At 47.9% G+C, this 19,208-nt stretch overlaps 1 protein-coding gene across 1 annotated transcript in view; it reads left to right on the top strand.

Moving 5' to 3' along the window:
• Positions 1-19,208, top strand: part of LOC139240999 (nck-associated protein 1-like) — a 394,739-nt gene that overhangs the window by 131,853 nt on the left and 243,678 nt on the right. Inside the window, exons 16-17 of the mRNA XM_070869663.1 lie at positions 9,441-9,586; positions 11,801-11,933. Of these exons, the coding sequence (XP_070725764.1) occupies positions 9,441-9,586; positions 11,801-11,933 (279 nt within the window). The remainder of the gene's footprint in view (positions 1-9,440; positions 9,587-11,800; positions 11,934-19,208) is intronic.

Below are 19,208 nucleotides of genomic sequence, written 5' to 3'. Positions count from 1 at the left end.
GGATGTGATGCGATGGGATGTGATGCGATGGGATGTGATGCGATGGGATGTGATGCGATGCGATGTGATGTGATGCGATGTGATTGGATAGGATGTGATGCGATTGGATAGGATGTGATGGGATTGGATGGGATGTGATGTGATGGGATGGGATGAGATTTGATGCGATGAGATTTGATGTGATTGGATAGGATGTGATGCAATGTGATGGGATGTGATGTGATTGAATAGGATGTGATGGGATGTGATGTGATTGGATTGGATAGGATGTGATGGGATGCGATGTGATGTGATGTGATTGGATGGAATGTGATGGGATGGGATGTGAGATGTGATGGGATGTGATGGGATGGGATGTGATGTGGTTGGATCGGATGGGATTGGATAGGATGTGATGCGATTGGATAGGATGTGATGCGATGGGATGTGATGTGATGGGATGTGATTGGATAGGATGTGATGGGATTGGATGGGATGTGATGGATATGATGGGATGGAGTGTGATGGGATGTGATGTGATGGGATGTGGTTGGATCGGATGTGATGGGATGGGATTGGATAGGATGTGATGTGATGGGATGTGATGTGATGGGATGTGGTTGGATCGGATGTGATGGGATGGGATTGGATAGGATGTGATGTGATGGGATGTGATGTGATGGGATGTGATGTGATTGGATAGGACGTGATGTGATGGGATGGGATGTGATGGGATGTGATTGGATAGGATGTGATGCTATTGGATAGGATGTGATGCGATGTGATGGGATGTGATGGGATGGGATGTGATGTGATGTGATGGGATTGGATGGGATGTGATGGATGTGATGTGATGAGATTTGATGTGATTGGATAGGATATGATGGGATGTGATGCGATTGGATAGGATGTGATGGGATGGGATGTGATGTGATGGGATGGGATGTGATTGGATAGGATGGGATGCGATTGGATAGGATGTGATGCGATGGGATGTGATGCGATTGGATAGGATGCGATTGGATAGGATGTGATGGGATTGGATGGGATGTGATGGATGTGATGTGATGGGATGGAGTGTGATGGGATGGGATGAGATTTGATGCGATGAGATTTGATGTGATTGGATAGGATGTGATGCGATGTGATGGGATGGGATGTGATGTGATGAGATTTGATGCAATGAGATTTGATGTGATTGGATAGGATGTGATGGGATGTGATGCGATTGGATAGGATGTGATGGGATGTGATGGGATGTGATGTGATTGGATAGGATGTGATGTGATGGGATGGGATGTGATGGGATGTGATTGGATAGGATGTGATGCGATTGGATAGGATGTGATGCGATGTGATGCGATGTGATGTGATGGGATGTGATGGGATTGGATGGGATGGGATGGGATGTGATGTGATGAGATTTGATGCAATGAGATTTGATGTGATTGGATAGGATGTGATGAGATGTGATGCGATTGGATAGGATGTGATGGGATGTGATTGGATAGGATGTGATGCGATAGGATGTGATGCGATAGGATGTGATGGGATGTGATGGGATGGGATGAGATTTGATGGCGATGAGATTTGATGTGATTGGATAGGATGTGATGCAATGTGATGGGATGTGATGTGATTGAATAGGATGTGATGGGATGTGATGTGATTGGATTGGATAGGATGTGATGGGATGCGATGGGATGTGATGTGATTGGATGGAATGTGATGGGGTGGGATGTGATGGGATGGGATGGGATGTGATGTTATGTGATGGGGTGGGATGTGATGGGATGTGATTGGATGGGATGGGATGTGATTGGATGGGATGTGATTGGATAGGATGTGATGCGACTGGATAGGATGTGATGCGACTGGATAGGATGTGATGCGATGGGATGTGATGTGATGGGATGTGATTGGATAGGATGTGATGCGATTGGATAGGATGTGATGGATGTGATGGGATGTGATGGATGTGATGTGATGGGATGGGATGTGATGCGATGCGATGCGATGCGATGGGATGTGATGTGATGTGATTGGATAGGACGTGATGTGATGGGATGTGATTGGATAGGATGTGATGCGATTGGATAGGATGTGATGCGATGTGATGGGATGGGATTGGATGGGATGAGATGGGATGTGATGGGATGTGATGGGATTGGATGGGATTGGATGTGATGTGATGTGATGAGATTTGATGCAATGAGATTTGATGTGATTGGATAGGATGTGATGGGATGGGATGGGATGTGATTGGATAAGATGTGATGCGATGGGATGCGATTGGATAGGATGTGATGGGATTGGATGGGATGTGATGTGATTGAATAGGATGTGATGGGATGTGATGTGATTGGATTGGATGGAATGTGATGGGATGGGATATGATGGGATGTGATTGGATGGGATGTGATGTTATGGGATGTGATGGGATGTGATGTGGATGTGGATGGGATGGGATGGGATGTGATGGGATGTGATGGGATGTGATGGGATGTGATGGGATGCGATGAGATGAGATGAGATGAGATTTGATGTGATTGGATAGGATGTGATGCAATGTGATGGGATGTGATGGGATGGGATGTGATGTGATGGGATGGAGTTAGATCTCTTAATTTCCAATGAAATACGAACTCCGATGGTAGTTTTAACTTTTTAATCTTGGCAGAGAGCAACAATCTGCTGGCTGATTGCCAGTTTCTTTGTCTTACTGAAACCACATGGTCAAAATGGCTGTATTTATGCCTGGATCAATTTACAGAAAAGAACTCGCCTTCTTTGACCTTATTGGCTCAATTGAAAGTCTTTTAACATTTTAATTGGCTCGCTACCTAAGGTCCGAAAATGTCAAGTTGATTGATGACTTAATGCAATGTGGCCTGTGTTTTTTCACAGCCTGTCTAAATGAGCCTGTTTGAATACTCTATCAATCCCCCCTTTGATTCTTTCACAAACTGAATCATAAAACTTCAGGTATCACTGGTTAAACATTCTACGAAATAATTTTATACATGTTAATAGAGTTTCCTTCTAAAATTTGTTGATGTGTTTCGCCATATGTCCGGACTAGTAGCTTCCGCACAAATTTACACCAACCCGAGTTCCATCGTGGCCACAATGGAAGTCTGGTTTTAGTAGGTTAATTAACCTTATTCCAATTTAATCCAAATCAATATCTTAATTCAACCAGTAAACAACCTTTCCTTAAGCATAACATACCCCTGTGCCACGTACAGACGGTCTGCTGGGACCTGCAAGGTGTCTCACCTGCGGGACAGCAACTACAGCCGCCTGATCGCAACAACATTTAATCAACATATACAAACAATATAAAAGTAAAAGGTATCTACATGTAATTCCCTTGCTACCCTACTATTTCCCTTTGGTGCAGAGGGTCGGCTAGTAAGAAGTAGGCCTATGCCGATAATACCTACAATCAATAATACAGTAAATTTATACATTTTCGCAAAATGTAATTGTCCTTATCAGATTTCAGCTTCAGTTACGGGTGCTCGTTTAATGTGTGAAGCGTGGATTTAGGCTTTCTTTCCTTGGACTTTAACAGCTGCCTGGGTGGTCAATAACACTTGATAAGGTCCCTCCCACTTGGCACCCAAAGGTTCTTTATGCAACTTTTTCACATACACCCAGACTCCCGGGATGATGTCGTGTCCTCCTTCGGGTGGATTACCCCAAGCTGCCGGTACCTGTCGGGAAACAGAACTAATAGCATTGGTTAGGTTCTGACAGTATGATAACAAAGAGTCACTCATTCAGTGAACATCAGCTTTCCGTAAATCGATAGTTCCTGGCAGCGACATGGGTCTTCCTGTTATAATTTCAAATGGGCTTAGACCTGTAGTTCTGTTCGGGGTTGCCCTAATGCTACATAGCACTATTGGTAGTGCCTGGGGCCATGGTGTTCCTTCTTGGTGATATTTGGCAAGCCGTTGTTTCAGAGTTCGATTCATTCGCTCTACTTGTCCTGATGATTGTGGATGATAAGGACAGTGTAAATCCCACGTAATGTTCAGTAACCTACAGACTTCTTGGCAGACAGCACCTGTGAAGTGTGTTCCCTGATCTGAGTCAATGCTACGCGGGACTCCCCATCGGAGAATGTAATCCTTACACAAGACCTTTGCAGTGTGATTGGCTGTGGCTCTTTTAGTTGGGACAGCTTCTACCCATCTAGAGAATCTGTCGACCATGACAAGAATGTTAGTGTATCCTTGGCATGAAGGAAGAGATATATAATCAACCTGCAGATGCTGGAATGGTCCGACAGGGGCAGGGGGCCACAGTTGGGGCATTACCGTGATGGGTCCAGAATTATTTTTCTGGCAGACCACACAGCGGTCTGTTACCAGCTGGGCATTTTTTTAAATCCCCAACCCCACCAGCTTTTCTGGAACCATGCCATCATCTGTTGTGAGGCCAAGTGTCCCCACGAGTGGATCTGTTGGGCTAAAAAAAGCATAAGCGCTTGTGGCGCGACTGGCTTGTCGGTAACTCTTTGTCTCCAGACACCATCTTCGCATAACTTAATTCCTGCCTCAATCCATGTCCATTTTTCCTCTCGGGAGCACTCGCCTTGCATTGTTTGAAGGTCTCGTGTCAGAGTCCTGCGTGCTTTCAATCTGCACATCTGTGTTGGTTCTTCTGGAGGAACGCCCTGTGAGGCGGCATCTTTAGCTGCCTGGTCGGCTAGGGCATTTCCCTGTGCTTCTGTGGTATTTTCCTTGATATGGGCCTTACACTTCAGGATGGACACTTCCTGAGGTAATTGTATGGCCTCCAGTAAGTCTCGGACTTCTTTTCCATTTCGGATAGGTGTACCAGCAGCAGTGAGGAATCCTCTTTTACGCCATAACAGACCAAAGTCGTGAGCGACTCCAAAAGCATAACGCGAATCTGTGTAGACATTAGCTGTCTGTCCTTCTGCTATTCGACATGCTTCTGACAGGGCCCGTAACTCGGCCTGTTGTGCTGACGTTCCTGAGGGTAAACATCCTTTTGCCACTACCTCATATAAGGTTGTAACTGCCCATCCTGCTTTTCTGGTACCATTATCCACAAAGGAGGAACCATCTGTAAACAGGATGAGGTCTGGGTTGTGTAGAGGCTCCTCTGCTGCTAAGGCTGCTTCTTCTGTTTCTTTTTAAATCTCCATGCAGTCATGCTCTTCACATTCTTCCCCCTCTTGCTCCCTCGATTCTGACATCGGGAGCATAGTTGCGGGATTAACCGGGCTGGCCCGGACGATATGGAGATTAGGAGCTTCCAAAACTGCTGTCCAGCGGGTCCATCTTGCTGCCGTCACCTGAGACATTCTATTCATAGACAGCAAAGCGTGTACGGTGTGGGGACACTTGACAATCAGCTTTTGGTCGAGGACTAGACCCGCAGTGATCATTACCGCTCGACATGTAGCTTCCATGGCCCTTAGGCAACTTCCCCATCCGAGGGCTACCGCATCCAGTTTTGCCGAATAATAGCCAATAGGTCTTTGCCGATCCCCATGTTCTGGTGTCAGTATAGCTGTCATATATCCTTCTTTCTCATGAACAAACAGGGTAAATGGCTTACCACTGTCGGGGATTTCCAGAGCCGGTGCTGAACACAAAGCCTTTTTCAAACTCAGGAAGGCCTCTTGCTGTTCCTTAGTGAGGGTGATGGCTTCTTTAGAGGCACGTTTCCCCTTTAAAATATCATTCAATGGCTGAGCAAACTGTGTGAAGGAGTCAATCCAATTTCTGTTAAAGTTACACAATCCCAAAAAAGACCTTAGTTCCTGAATAGTGGTGGGTTTTTTAGCAGCCCGAATGGCTGCAGTTCTATCCTGGGTAAGTTCTCTCTTTCCTTGTGAAATCTTTTGTCCCAGGTATACAACCTCTTCTTGGGATATCTGTGCTTTGTCGATGCTGGCTTTATGTCCTTTCAGCCGAAGGTGATCCAGCAAAGCTCGTAAATCTTGTTCATGCTGTTCTTCCGTGTTTGAAGCTAGCAGGATATCGTCTACATATTGGATGACTGTGGATGACAGGGGAGGTAATTCTTGCAAATGGCTTTGTAAAAGCCATGTGGAATACCGTAGGGCTGTTGTGGAAACCCTGCGGTAACCGGGTCCAAGTATACTGTTGTCCTTGGACCGTGAAAGCAAACCACTGTCGAACCTCCGGTGCCAGAGGCACCGACCAAAATCCGTTGGCCATATCTATAACCGAGAAATATTTATGTTCCGGTTTGAGGGCATTAAAAATGGTGGAGGGATCTGCGACCAAAGGAGCTTTTTGATCAATACACTGGTTAGCTTTCCTATAATCGACAGTCACACGCCAAGTCTCATTAGATTTCTGTACCGGCCACACGGGGCTATTGGAGGAGCTATGTGTTTTAATAAGCACCCCTTGTTTCTCCAATTGCTGAATAACCGGTAAGATTCCCGCGATGGCAGTTGGACTGATGGGATACTGTTTAGTGCATGGAGGCTTGGTCCCTGTAAATGACGCAGGCTCCATCTGGAGTCGGCCACAATCGTTCTCATCTTTAGCCCATATCGGGTGTTCCTTCAATTCTTCTTTCTTCAAAGTTCTAATTGACCATGTCACCCGACCATCCTCGAAATGCAACGATTAATCTATTTGGATTAGAACGTCCATTCCCAAAAGGGGTTGATCTACTGGGCCTATCCAGACCGGCGTGGTTAGTTCATGTGGACCCAGCCCTATAAGTACCGGTGTTGTCCTTTTAATTTCCATTTTATGGCCCCCAACTCCATAGACTGTACGTGCCCTACCATCCAACAGCAAAAAGTCTCCCTATTGTAGGGGTAAACATGTTAATTCCGCCCCTGTGTCTAAAAGACAGTCCACATCCTTATCGCCCACCCTCGCAGTTATATATAGCCCATCTCCCCTTTGTTGTATTAGTGCAAGGAGGGGGGCCAGGGTGGGCTCTAATCGTTTTTTGCTATCCCAAGTAACTCCTTCTGTTGTTGTATTGTCAGTCGCTTAAATGCTTCTATGAGGTCGTTATCTTGTGACAAGCCTGGCTTGTTGGCTGAATTGTATCCCTGGCTGCGTCCTCTTCCCCAGCCACGACCTTGCTGTTTTGCCCTGCATGTCTTGGCCCAGTGACCTTCTTTCCCACAGTAATGACATTTTCCGGGTAATTTTCCAAATGACTGTTTATCGGAATCCTGGGATTTCCATCCCATAGCCTGTACAGCTCGGACTTTAGCTCCCATATCCCGATCTAATTGGTTTCATCGATCCACCAATGCTGCAAAGGTAGTTCCTCTACCTTCCCAGTCCGGTAACACTACCTTAAGCATTTTGGACAGTTCTGGCTTTAGACCTGCCACGAAAACTGCTTTCAGGGGTCCAAACGCTTGTTCATCCATTTCCTCATCCGTATTATTCATACCCGAATGTTCTAGCCACGTGCATCTAAACCGCTCGTCATACTCCAGGACCTCCTCTGTTCCTTTCTGTTGGCAGGCTGCAATTTTTCCCCAGTCTGTCTTAGCTGGACTGAAGGCTTGCAGCCAGTGTTTAATCGCCTCCCATCTTGCGTCTAATTCTTGCTCATTCTGCCCCAAAGCTTCATCTACCTTGTCGTGCAATTTTCTTCCCTGTGTTTTTGGCACCATTATGGTCAAAATTTGCACTCCGTCCCAGGGATGAAGTTGATATATATTTCTTAAGCGGTCCAATTGGTCCCACGTTTTTACTCCCCCTTTCTTTGGATTGGGCAATTCCTTGGACCATTTATCAATTTTCTCTGGGTCTGCCGGAGCATGAACTAAGTATTCTTCGTACACCCTTCTCTTTGTTTTTTTGGTTCCGCCCTCATCCGCAGTCTCTTCTGATTTGACTACAACTTGTCTTTTTTTAAACGGGGCAAAGCGCACCCCTAATTCTTCATCATCCTCTGACACTGTATTGTCGGAGAATTCAGAAACCATCTCTATTCCTCGGTCGTGTCTTCGGGTTTGCGCTTTTAATTTATCCAAACATGGGTACCCTGGGAATTGATCAATATATTTTCCTTTTCCTATTACTGTCTCTTGACAGTAATTTTGTCCATTCTTTAATTTTACCTTTAAGATCTTTAACTTCCGCTTCCAGCTTTTCAAGTTCAAGCTTTTTCTGTCGCAGCTGTGCACAAACAACTTGCAATTGATCCTTTCTACTGGTCAGTTCTCGATCATGTTGGGAATGCATTATAATTTCATTCCGGTTTCGGATCTGGCCCATAACCTCTAGGGACCATCTAGTTCGCTCTTTATTTTTCATACGGGTCGTTTTTCCCCAGACCCTTTTAATCTCGTCCAAGGACCATTGTCCTTTGGAGGTTCCGTACTTTTGTTCGATCTTAATATAGGTTTTAGATAAGTTGAATTGTTGCTCTATGTATTCTTTCAACTGTTCGAGAATTAAATCTAGCGAAACTTCAGGTGGTGCCTGCCCACCTTTAACAGTTGTAGGCAATCCTTTGTTCTTGTCTCCTGCTGCCATCGTTTTTACTGAGTTCTTTACTGGGGTCTCGAGTCGCAGGCCTGCTAGCCGATCAATAGGTCGGTGATTAATTAACTAACACACCGCCGAAGTTTAGACGTCTATGGGACCTCGAGCCGACTACCAACCGGAGGGTTCGCAAACCGGAGGCTTTCGGAATCGCGTTGAAGGAGAGGCGAATTTAGACTTTTGACCGAGGACTTTTTTTAAAAAGAGGAGTCCTTACCTCAATATATAGATCCGATGTCCAAAATTCAGTTTCTTTCCTCAGCGATCCTGTTCGCAGCGCCAAAATTGTTAGATCTCTTAATTTCCAATGAAATACGAACTCCGATGGTAGTTTTAACTTTTTAATCTTGGCAGAGAGCAACAACCTGCTGGCTGATTGCCAGTTTCTTTGTCTTACTGAAACCACATGGTCAAAATGGCTGTATTTATGCCTGGATCAATTTACAGAAAAGAACTCGCCTTCTTTGACGTTATTGGCTCAATTGAAAGTCTTTTAACGTTTTAATTGGCTCGCTACCCAAGGTCCGAAAATGTCAAGTTGATTGATGACTTAATGCAATGTGGCCTGTGTTTTTTCACAGCCTGTCTAAATGAGCCTGTTTGAATACTCTATCAGATGTGAAGTGATGTGAAGTGAAGTGAAGTGAAGTGGTGAGATTTGATGCGATGCGATGGGATGCGATGCGATGGGATGCGATGCGATGGGATGCGATGCGATGGGATGCGATGCGATGGGATGCGATGGGATGGGATGTGATGTGATTCGATAGGATGGGATGTGATTCGATAGGATGGGATGTGATGGGATGGAGTGTGATATCTCATGTTGGTACCTGCCTTGTATCGGCAGTAGTCACAGTGGTGGGCTCCCTGTGCACCATCACCCAGTGTCTTACATCAGTTGCTGTACCATTTCAGGCTTACACAAGTGTTGCCAAAACTCCTCTGATTCTGCGAGAAAACCTGAAAATTGCAGCACTGATGAACACTGTTGTCTTCCACACCAAGATGCTGGACCATTTGCATGGTCTGTTGCAGGAGACCGCGGACCTCAGCACATTCTGGTTGGTACTGTAGGAACGCACACAGAGGCTGCTTACTATAAACCTAGATCTTGGGCTCCATCTCACTAGACATTTGTGGCTCTGAGAATGAGAGGGTGGCAGAACTACTCTCCCTTCCTGCCCTCATTGTGCGGTGCCAGTTTGCACCCAATTCACTACAGCTCCATTCCTGATATTCACTGTCTGAACCACAGAGGATTCAGAGCAAAAGATTAGTACATCCTTAATGAGTGGCCTGCTTCGTTTCCACATGGGAAAGCGACGCATTGATGCCTGAGTGTTCAGAGGAACGTTTCAAGACTTGGAACAGGCGGTTGAGAGAGAAAATCTCACTCCGTCGAGCACATCTGTTCCAAACCTGAAACCAACTGGTTGTTTATAAAGAGTGTTTGTGCCAGAGAGAGCGAGTGAGAAGAAGGAGGGAAGAAGAAAGTGTAGGAGGATGAGACCAAGCCTATTGCATGTCTGAATCTTTGTTGAGCGGAGTATATGAACAGCAAATCTGAGTATCCGAGCTCTCCGATTGAGCGAGTGTGAGGAAGGGGTGAGAAAGATGTGTGACAACACAATTCTCCTAAATTATAGGCTGTCGATGCCGGAGCCATTTGCCTCGTGCCCCCAAAGTGTTTCTCACAGGTCTCATTCAGAACTTCGCATCTGTCCTCTTGAACTCTCCCTTCCCCAGATTCCTCCATCTTTTCTAACCCCGCTTTCAAAAACCCCTCTCTGTAAAAACAACCAGCCTCCCCACACGAACCTTCTCCGTCCCTTTACTGCAATTCTTTGAGGATGTAACAAACAGGGTGGATAAAGGGGAACCAGTGGATGTGGTGTATTTGGATTTCCAGAAGGCATTTGACAAGGTGCCACATAAAAGTTTACTGCAATAGATAAAAGTTCACGAGGTTGGGGGTAATATATTAGCATGGATAGAGGATTGGCTAACAAACAGAAAACAGAGAGTTGGGATAAATGGGTCATTCTCTGGTTAGCAACCAGTAACTAGTGGGGTGCCGCAGGGATCAGTGCTGGGACCCCAACTATTTACAATCTATATTGACGACTTGGATGAAGGGACCGAGTGTAACGTAGCCAAGTTTGCTGACGTTACAAAGATGGGATGAAAAGCAAAATCTGCAAAAGGACATAGAAAGGCTAAGTGAGTGGGCAAAAATTTGGCAGAGGGCGTATAATGTTGGAAAGTGTGAGGTAATGCACTTTGGCAGATAAAATCAAAGAGCAAGTTATTATTTAAATGGAGAAAAATTGCAAAGTGCTGCAGTGCAGTGGGGCCTGGGGGTCCTGCTGCATGAAACATAAAAGGTTAGTATGCAGGTACAGCAAGTGATCAGGAAGGCCAATGGAATCTTGGTCTTTATTGCAAAGGGGATGGAGTATAAAAGCAGGGAAGTCTTGTTACAGTTATACAGGGTATTGGTGAGGTCACACCTGGAATACTGCGTGCAGTTTTGGTTTCCATATTTAACAAAGGATATACTTGCTTTGGAGGCAGTTCAGAGAAGGTTCACTAGGTTGATTCCGGGGATGAGGGGGTTGACTTATGAGGAAAGGTTGAGTAGGTTGGGCCTCTACTCATTGGAATTCAGAAGAATGAGAGGTGATCTTATCGAAACGTATAAGATTATGAGGGGGCTTGACAAGGTGGATGCAGAGAGGATGTTTCTGCTGATAGGGGAGACTAGAACTAGAGGGCATGATCTTAGAATAAGGGGCCACCCATTTAAAACAGAGATGAGGAGGAATTTCTTCTCAGAGGGTTGTAAGTCTGTGGAATTCGCTGCTTCAGAGAGCTGTGGAAGCTGGGACATTGAATAAATTTAAGACAGAGATAGACAGTTACTTAACCGATAAGAGGATAAGGGATTATGGGGAGTGGGCAGGGAAGTGGATCTGAATCCATGATCGGATCAGCCATGATCGTATTAAATGGTGGAGCAGGCTCGAGGGGCCGTATGGCCTACTCCTGCTCTTATTTCTTATGTTGTTAACTCTTTCTCCCTCTTGCTTGGTGTCCTCATTGTGAAGGACTTTGAGAATGTCTCGCTGTGCATGAGGGGCGGGATAGAGAGTGATCCTTGTGGACTGATGTGACTAACTATGTGAGCAAGGGCCCATATTGTAGACTCTTCCAATGACCTCTTGGGTCAGTGGCACTTGCACACTCTTGACACCTGTACCTCTTTTCTCCGGCAGTTTCTACCCACGATTGTTTGAGAAGATGTTTTCACAAAGCGCCGAGGACCCCACACAACTTCAGTACCTGATTGCTTTTCCGATGGTTTGCTCCCACTTCTCAAACTGTGTCCACGACATGTGCCCTGAGGAGGTGAGTCCCTGAAGATCTTTGCTACCGACCTGTGCTGCCCACTCCTAGTACATCGGCTCAGTGTGCCTTCTCTTAATCTAGGAGCTCCTGCAGCCCATGGAATGGCCGATCACAGGCCCAAGCCTGCACAGCAATAGGCTTCTATGAGTTGGGTGCCTTTCTCTGGTAGAGCTTTCTGTATAGCAGTGTAAATGAGAGCTAATGTCACACTCACAGAGCACGTCCAATGGCACTGATGTCCACAGTCTAACTGTCTGACCACAAGAGGGCACTCCATGTCGCAGTTGGCACCTGCTGACAGCCCACAGAATCTTTAGAATCTATGGCCCAAGTTTCCACATGATTTGCTCCTGATTTTTAGGAGCAACTGGTGGAGAACGGAGTATCTTAGAAATCGCAATTCTCCACATTTAAGTTTTCTGCAGTTCTAGTCATGTAGAACAGTTTCACTTTTGAACAGAATTTTTTTTTCAAAAGGGGGCGTGTCCGGCCACTGACACCTGATTTGAAAGTTTCCACAGTGAAAACGTACTCCAAACTAACTTAGAATGGAGCAAGTGAAGATTTTTGTAGGCCTGAAAAAACCTTGCCTACACATTAAAAAATCAGGCGCAGGTTACAAATTAGGCGTCCAGAATGGGGGGGGGGGGGGGGGGAAGGGAAGTCATTACATTCTACAATAAATCCTTAGTTATACTTATACAAATATTATACAAATAATTCCAACCTGAATAAAAATTTATAAGCAAAGTGTTCCTACCTGTGTGAAAGTGCTTCAGGCAGGGAGAATGCTGCAGGAAGCCTCACAAGTTGAGGCAGCCGTTCCCGACGGCAGCGGGGGGAGGCAGTGAGGGCCCGACCGACGGCAGCGGGGGGAGGCAGGGAGAAGGCTGCAGTAAGCCTCAGAAGTTGAGGCAGCCATTCCCGACGGCAGGGCGGGGGAGGCCCCCCTGCCGTCGGTCGGGCCCGTCGGGAAACGGCTGCCTCAACTTCTGAGGCTTCCTGCAGCCTTCTCACTGCTGCAAGAAGCCTCAGTGCTGATCATGGAAGGACAATGTGGTTTTATTAAAAAATGTTAAAAATTGAACAGCTACAAAGAACTACAAAAATGGCCGAGTGCCAATGTTTCCTTCACACTGCGCGTGCACGAACGCTCCAACGCGCACGCCCAGGGTTGCCGGCATGAAAAAAACTCATTTAAATGGTACCCGCCCCCTCCTACTTACAAAATCGGCGCGAGTGGTAGGCTCCGCCTCCTGGGCGCCGCGCCAAGCTGACATCGAGCTGCAAAGCGCTCGAGAATAGCGCGTTTTTTTTCAGGCGCCGTTTTCGGTGCGAAAAACGGGCGCCCAGCTCGGAGGGGCGCCTGTTTTGCCGCGTGTGGAAACTTGGGGCCATAGACTCAGAATCATAGAAATTTACAGCACAGAAAGAGGCCATTTCGGCCCATCGTGTCCGCACCGGCCGGCCAAGAGCTACCCAGCCTAATCCCACTTTCCAGCTCTCGGTCCGTAGCCCTGTAGGTCACAGCACTTTAAATGCACATCCAAGTACTGTTTAAATGTAGTGAGGGTTTCTGCCTCTACCACCCTTTCAGGCAGTGAGTTCCAGACCCCCACCACCCACTGGGTGAAGACATTTCCCCTCAAATCCCCTCTAAACCTCCCCCCAATAACTTTAAATCTATGCCCCCTGGTTGTTGACCCCTCTGCCAAGGGAAACAGGTCCTTCCTATCCACTCTATCGAGGCCCCTCATAATTTTATACACCTCAATCAGGTCTCCCCTCAGCCTCCTCTGTTCCAAAGAAAACAGACCCAGCATCTCCAATCTTTCCTCATAGCAAAATTCTCCAGTCTTGGCAACATTCTCGTAAATCTCCTCTGTCCCCTTTCCAGTGTAATCACATCTTTCTTGTAATATGGTGACCAGAACTGAACACAGTACTCCAGCTGTGGCCTAACCGGTGTTTTATACAGTTCAAGCATAACCCCCCCCTGCTCTTGTATTCTATGCCTCGACTAATAAAGGCAAGTATCCCGTATGCCTTTTTCACCACCTTATCTACCTGGCCTGCTACCTTCAGAGATCTGTGGACCTGCACTCCCAGGTTCCTTTGTTCCTCTACACTTCTCAGTGTTGTACCATTTAATGTGTATTCCCTTGCCTTGTTAGCCCTCACCAAATACATTACCTCACACTTCTCTGGATTAAATTCTATTTGCCACTGTTCTGCCCACCTGACCAGTTCACTGATATCTTCCTGCAGTCCGCAGCTTTCTTCTTCATTATCAACCACACAGCCCATTTTAGTGTCATCTGCAAACTTCTTTATCATACCACCTACATTTAATTCCAAGTCGTTGATATATACCACAAAAAGCAACGGACCCAGCACTGAGCCCTGCGGAACCCCACTGGATACAGCTTTCTAGTCACACAAACACCCATCAACCATTACCCTTTGCTTCCTGCCTCTGATTTTGGATCCAACTTGCCACTTTGCCCTGGATCCCATGGGTTTTTACTTTCGTGACCAGTCTGCCATGTGGGACTTATGGAAAGCTTTGCTAAAATCCATATACACTACAACAAACACACTTCCCTCATCGACCCTCCTGGTTACCTCCTCGAAAAATTCAATCAGGTTAATCAGACACAACTTTCCCTGAACAAATCCGTGCTGACAGTCCTTGATTAATCCACGTCTTTCCAAATGAAGCTTTATCCTGTTCCTCAGGAGTTTTTCCAATAATTTTCCCACCACCGAGGTTAGGCCGACTGGCCTGTAATTACTCGGTCTATCCCTTTCTCCCTTTTTAAACAAAGGTACAACATTAGCAGTCCTCCAGTTCTCTTGCACCACACCTGTAGCCAGAGAGGATTGGAAAATGATGGTCAGAGCCTCTGCTATTTCCTCTTTTGCTTCGCTTAACAACCTGGGATATATTTCATCCGGGCCTGGGGATTTATCCATTTTCAAAGCTGCTAAGCCCCTCAATACTTCCTCTCTCACGATATTTATCTCGTCTAATATTTCACATTCCTTCTCCCACGTTGCAAAGTCTGCATCGCCCCTCTCTTTTGTGAAAACAGATGCAAAGTATTCATTAAGAATCCTACCCACGTCTTCCGCCTCCACACACAGATCATCTTGCTCTTAATGTATTTATAAAACATCTTTGGGTTTTCCCTGATTTCATTTGCCAACATTCTTTCATGCTCTCTCTTTGTTTTCTTGACATCTTTTTTAATTGCACCCCTGCACTTCTTATTCTCCTCTAGAGTTTCTGCAGTGTTGAGTTCTCGGTATCTGCTCGAAACTTCCCTTTTTTCTTCATCTTACCACAATGCTGGTGTCATGTTCCAGTACTGTTGCAGTGATCTGGTCATCTTGTTGCTTCTCACTCCACAAAGGGGCGATGCAATGTTAAAATTACAGCTAGGGCATTCAGGGTTGATATCAGGAGCATTTCTTCAATCAAAATGTGGAAATCTGGAACACTCTTCCCCCAAAAAGATGTTGAGGCTGGGGGTCAATTGAAAATGTCAAAAGTGAGGTTGATATTTTTTTGCTGGGCAAAGGGTAGTAAGGGTGACAAAACTAAGACAGGTAGATGGAATTAAGATACAGATCAGCCATGATCTAACTGAGTGATGGAATGGGCTCGAGGGGCTGAATGGCCTCCTCCTGTTCCTGTGTAACAGGCTCGAGGGGCTGAATGGGCCTCCTGTTCCTATGTAACAGGCTCGTGAGGATGAATGGCCTCCTCCTGTTCCTGTATAACAGGCTCGAGGGGCTGAATGACCTCCTCCTGTTCCTGTGTAACAGGATCGAGGGGCTGAATGGCCTCCTACTGTTTCTGTGTAACTGGCTCAAGGGGCTGAATGGGCCTCCTCCTGTCCCTGTGTAACTGGCTCAAGGGGCTGAATGGGCCTCCTCCTGTCCCTGTGTAAAAGGCTCGAGGGGCTGAATGGCCTCCTCCTGTTCCTGTGTAACAGGCTCGAGGGGCTGAATGGGCGGCCTCCTGTTCCTGTGTAACAGGCGCGAGGGGCTGAATGGCCTCCTGTTCCTATGTAACAGGCTCGTGGGGATGAATGGCCTCCTCCTGTTCCTGTGTAACAGGATCGATGGGGTGAATGGCCTCCTCCTATTCCTATGTTACAGGCTCGAGGGGCTGAATGGGCCTCCCACTGTTCGTGTGTAACATGCTCGAGGTGGTGAATGGCCTTCTGTTCCTGTGTAACAGGCTCGAGGGGTGAATGGCCTCCTCCTGTTCCTGTGTAACAGGATCGAGGGGCTGAATCGGCCTCCTCCTGTTCCTAATGTAACAGGCTCGAGGGGCTGAATAGCCTCCTGTTCCTGTGTAACAGGCTCGAGGGGCTGATTGGGCCTCCTCCTGTTCCTAATGTTACGGGCTCGAGGGGCTGAATGGCCTCCTCCTGTTCCTGTGTAACAGGCTCGAGGGGCAGAATGGCCTCCTCCTGTTCCTGTGTAACAGACTCGAGGGGCTGAATGGGCCTCCTCCTGTTCCTGTGCAAAAGGATCGAGGAGCTGAATGGGTCTTCTGTTCCTGTGTAACAGGCTCGAGGGGCTGAATGGCCTCCTCCTGTTCCTGTGTAACAGTATCAAGGGGCTGAATCGGCCTGCTCCTGTTCCTAATGTAACAGGCTCGAGGGGCTGAATGGCCTCCTGTTCCTGTGTAACAGGCTCGAGGGGCTGATCGGGCCTCCTCCTGTTCCTGTGTAACAGACTCGAGGGGCTGAATGGGCCTCCTCCTGTTCCTGTGCAAAAGGATCGAGCTGAATGGGTCTCCTGTTCCTGTGTAACAGGCTCGAGGGGCTAAATGGCCTCCTCCTGTTCCTGTGTAACAGGATCAAGAGGCTGAATGGGCCTCCTCCTGTTCCTAAGTAACAAGCTCGAGGGGCTGATTGGCCTCCTCCTGTTCCTAATGTAACAGACTTGAGAGGCTGAATGGCCTCCTCCTGTTCCTGTGTAACAGGCTTGAGGGGCTGAATGGGCCTCCTCCTGTTCCTGTGTAACAGGCGCGAGGGGCTGAATGGGCCTCCTCCTGTTCCTAATGTTACGGGCTCGAGGGGCAGAATGGCCTCCTCCTGTTCCTGTGTAACAGACTCGAGGGGCTGAATGGGCCTCCTCCTGTTCCTGTGCAAAAGGATCGAGGAGCTGAATGGGTCTCCTGTTTCTGTGTAACAGGCTCGAGGGGCTGAATGGCCTCCTCCTGTTCCTGTGTAACAGGATCAAGAGGCTGAATGGGCCTCCTCCTGTTCCTAAGTAACAAGCTCGAGGGGCTGATTGGCCTCCTCCTGTTCCTAATGTAACAGACTTGAGAGGCTGAATGGCCTCCTCCTGTTTCTGTGTAACAGGCTCGAGTGGCTGAATGGGCCTCCTCCTGTTCCTGTGTAACAGGCGCGAGGGGCTGAATGGCCTCCTGTTCCTGTGTAACAGGCGCGAGGGGCTGAATGGCCTCCTGTTCCTGTGTAACAGACTCGAGGGGCTGAATGGGCCTCCTCCTGTTCCTGTGTAACAGTATCAAGGGGCTGAATCGGCCTGCTCCTGTTCCTAATGGAACAGGCTCGAGGGGCTGAATGGCCTCCTGTTCCTGTGTAACAGGCTCGAGGGGCTGAATGGCCTCCTCCTGTTCCTAATGGAACAGGCTCGAGGGGCTAAATGGGCCTCCTGTTCCTGTGTAACAGGCTCGAGGGGCTGAATGGCCTCCTCCTGTTCCTAATGTAACAGGCTCGAGGGACTGAATGGCCTCCTCCAGTTCCTGTGTAACAAGCTCGAGGGGCTGAATGGCCTCCTTCTGTTCCTAATGTAACAGGCTCGAGGGCTGAATGGATTCCTCCTGTTCCTGTGTAACAGGATCGAGAGGTTGAATGGGTCTCCTCCTGTTTCTGTGTAACATGCTTGAGGGGCTGAATGGGCCTCCTCCTGTTCCTGTGTAACTGGCTCGAGGGGCTGAATGGGCCTCCTCCTGTCCCTGTGTCAAAGGCTCGCGGGGTTGAATGGCCTCCTCCTGTTCCTGTGTAACAGGCTCGAGGGGCTGAATGGCCTTCTCCTGTTCCTGTGTAACAGGATCGAGGGGCTGAATGGCCGCCTCCTGTTCCTATGTAACAGGCTCGAGGGGCTGAAGGGGCCTCGTCCTGTTCCTGTGTAACAGGCTCGAGGGGATGAATGGGCCTCCTCCTGTTCCTGTGTAACAGGCCCGAGGGGCTGAATGGCCTTCTCCTGTTCCTGTGTAACAGGATCGAGGGGCTGAAGGGGCCTCGTCCTGTTCCTATGTAACAGGCTCGAGGGGCTGAAGGGGCCTCGTCCTGTTCCTGTATAACAGGCTCGAGGGGCTGATTGGGCCTCCTCCTGTTCCTAATGTTACAGGCTCGTGGGGCTGATTAGGCCTCCTCCTGTTCCTGTGTAACAGGCTCGAGGGACGGAATGGCCTCCTCCTGTTCCTGTGTAACAGGCTCGAGGGGCTGAATGGCCTCCTCCTGTTCCTGTGTAACAGGCTCGAGGGACGGAATGGCCTCCTCCTGTTCCTGTGTAACAGACTCGAGGGGCTGAATGGGCCTCCTCCTGTTCCTAATGTAACAGGCTCGAGGGGCTGAAGGGGCCTCGTCCTGTTCCTGTATAACAGGCTCGAGGGGCTGATTGGGCCTCCTCCTGTTCCTGTATAACAGGCTCGAGGGGCTGATTGGGCCTCCTCCTGTTCCTAATGTTACAGGCTCGAGGGGCTGAATGGCCTCCTCCTGTTCCTGTGTAACAGGCTCGAAGGGCGGAATGGCCTCCTGTTCCTGTGTAACTGGCTCAAGGGGCTGAATGGGCCTCCTCCTGTTCCTGTGTAACAGGCTCGAGGGACTGAATGGGCTCCTCCTGTTCCTGTGTAACAGGTTCAAGGGGCTGAATGGCCTTCTGTTCCTAATGTTACAGGATCGAGGGGCTGAATGACCAGTGTCTCACCATGACCCTCAGAGACGGGCAGATGCTCTGATGGGAGGGTCGTCGGTTGCTATGTAACTATCATCTTTCCTTATTCTTGTGACTGGGTCGGGTTGTCGACCAGCGAGTCACCCCGGGCCGAGGTTCTGTTCAGTTACTGGGAGTCAGCACAGTTGTACGTATTTAAAAAATGTGTTGTGGGACTGGAAGCACACACTATGCTGAGAGATTAGCTCCTGAAAAGTGGGACTGTGTCAAACACTAAGAGCTGGGGTTGCCTCTCTCAGCAGTTCGACTTTGGCACATGATATGCAGGGCATG

The sequence above is a fragment of the Pristiophorus japonicus genome, chromosome X (assembly GCF_044704955.1).
Source record: "Pristiophorus japonicus isolate sPriJap1 chromosome X, sPriJap1.hap1, whole genome shotgun sequence".
In the NCBI taxonomy this organism is placed as follows: domain Eukaryota; kingdom Metazoa; phylum Chordata; class Chondrichthyes; family Pristiophoridae; genus Pristiophorus; species Pristiophorus japonicus.
This window is presented reverse-complemented; position numbering and strand designations above follow the sequence as displayed.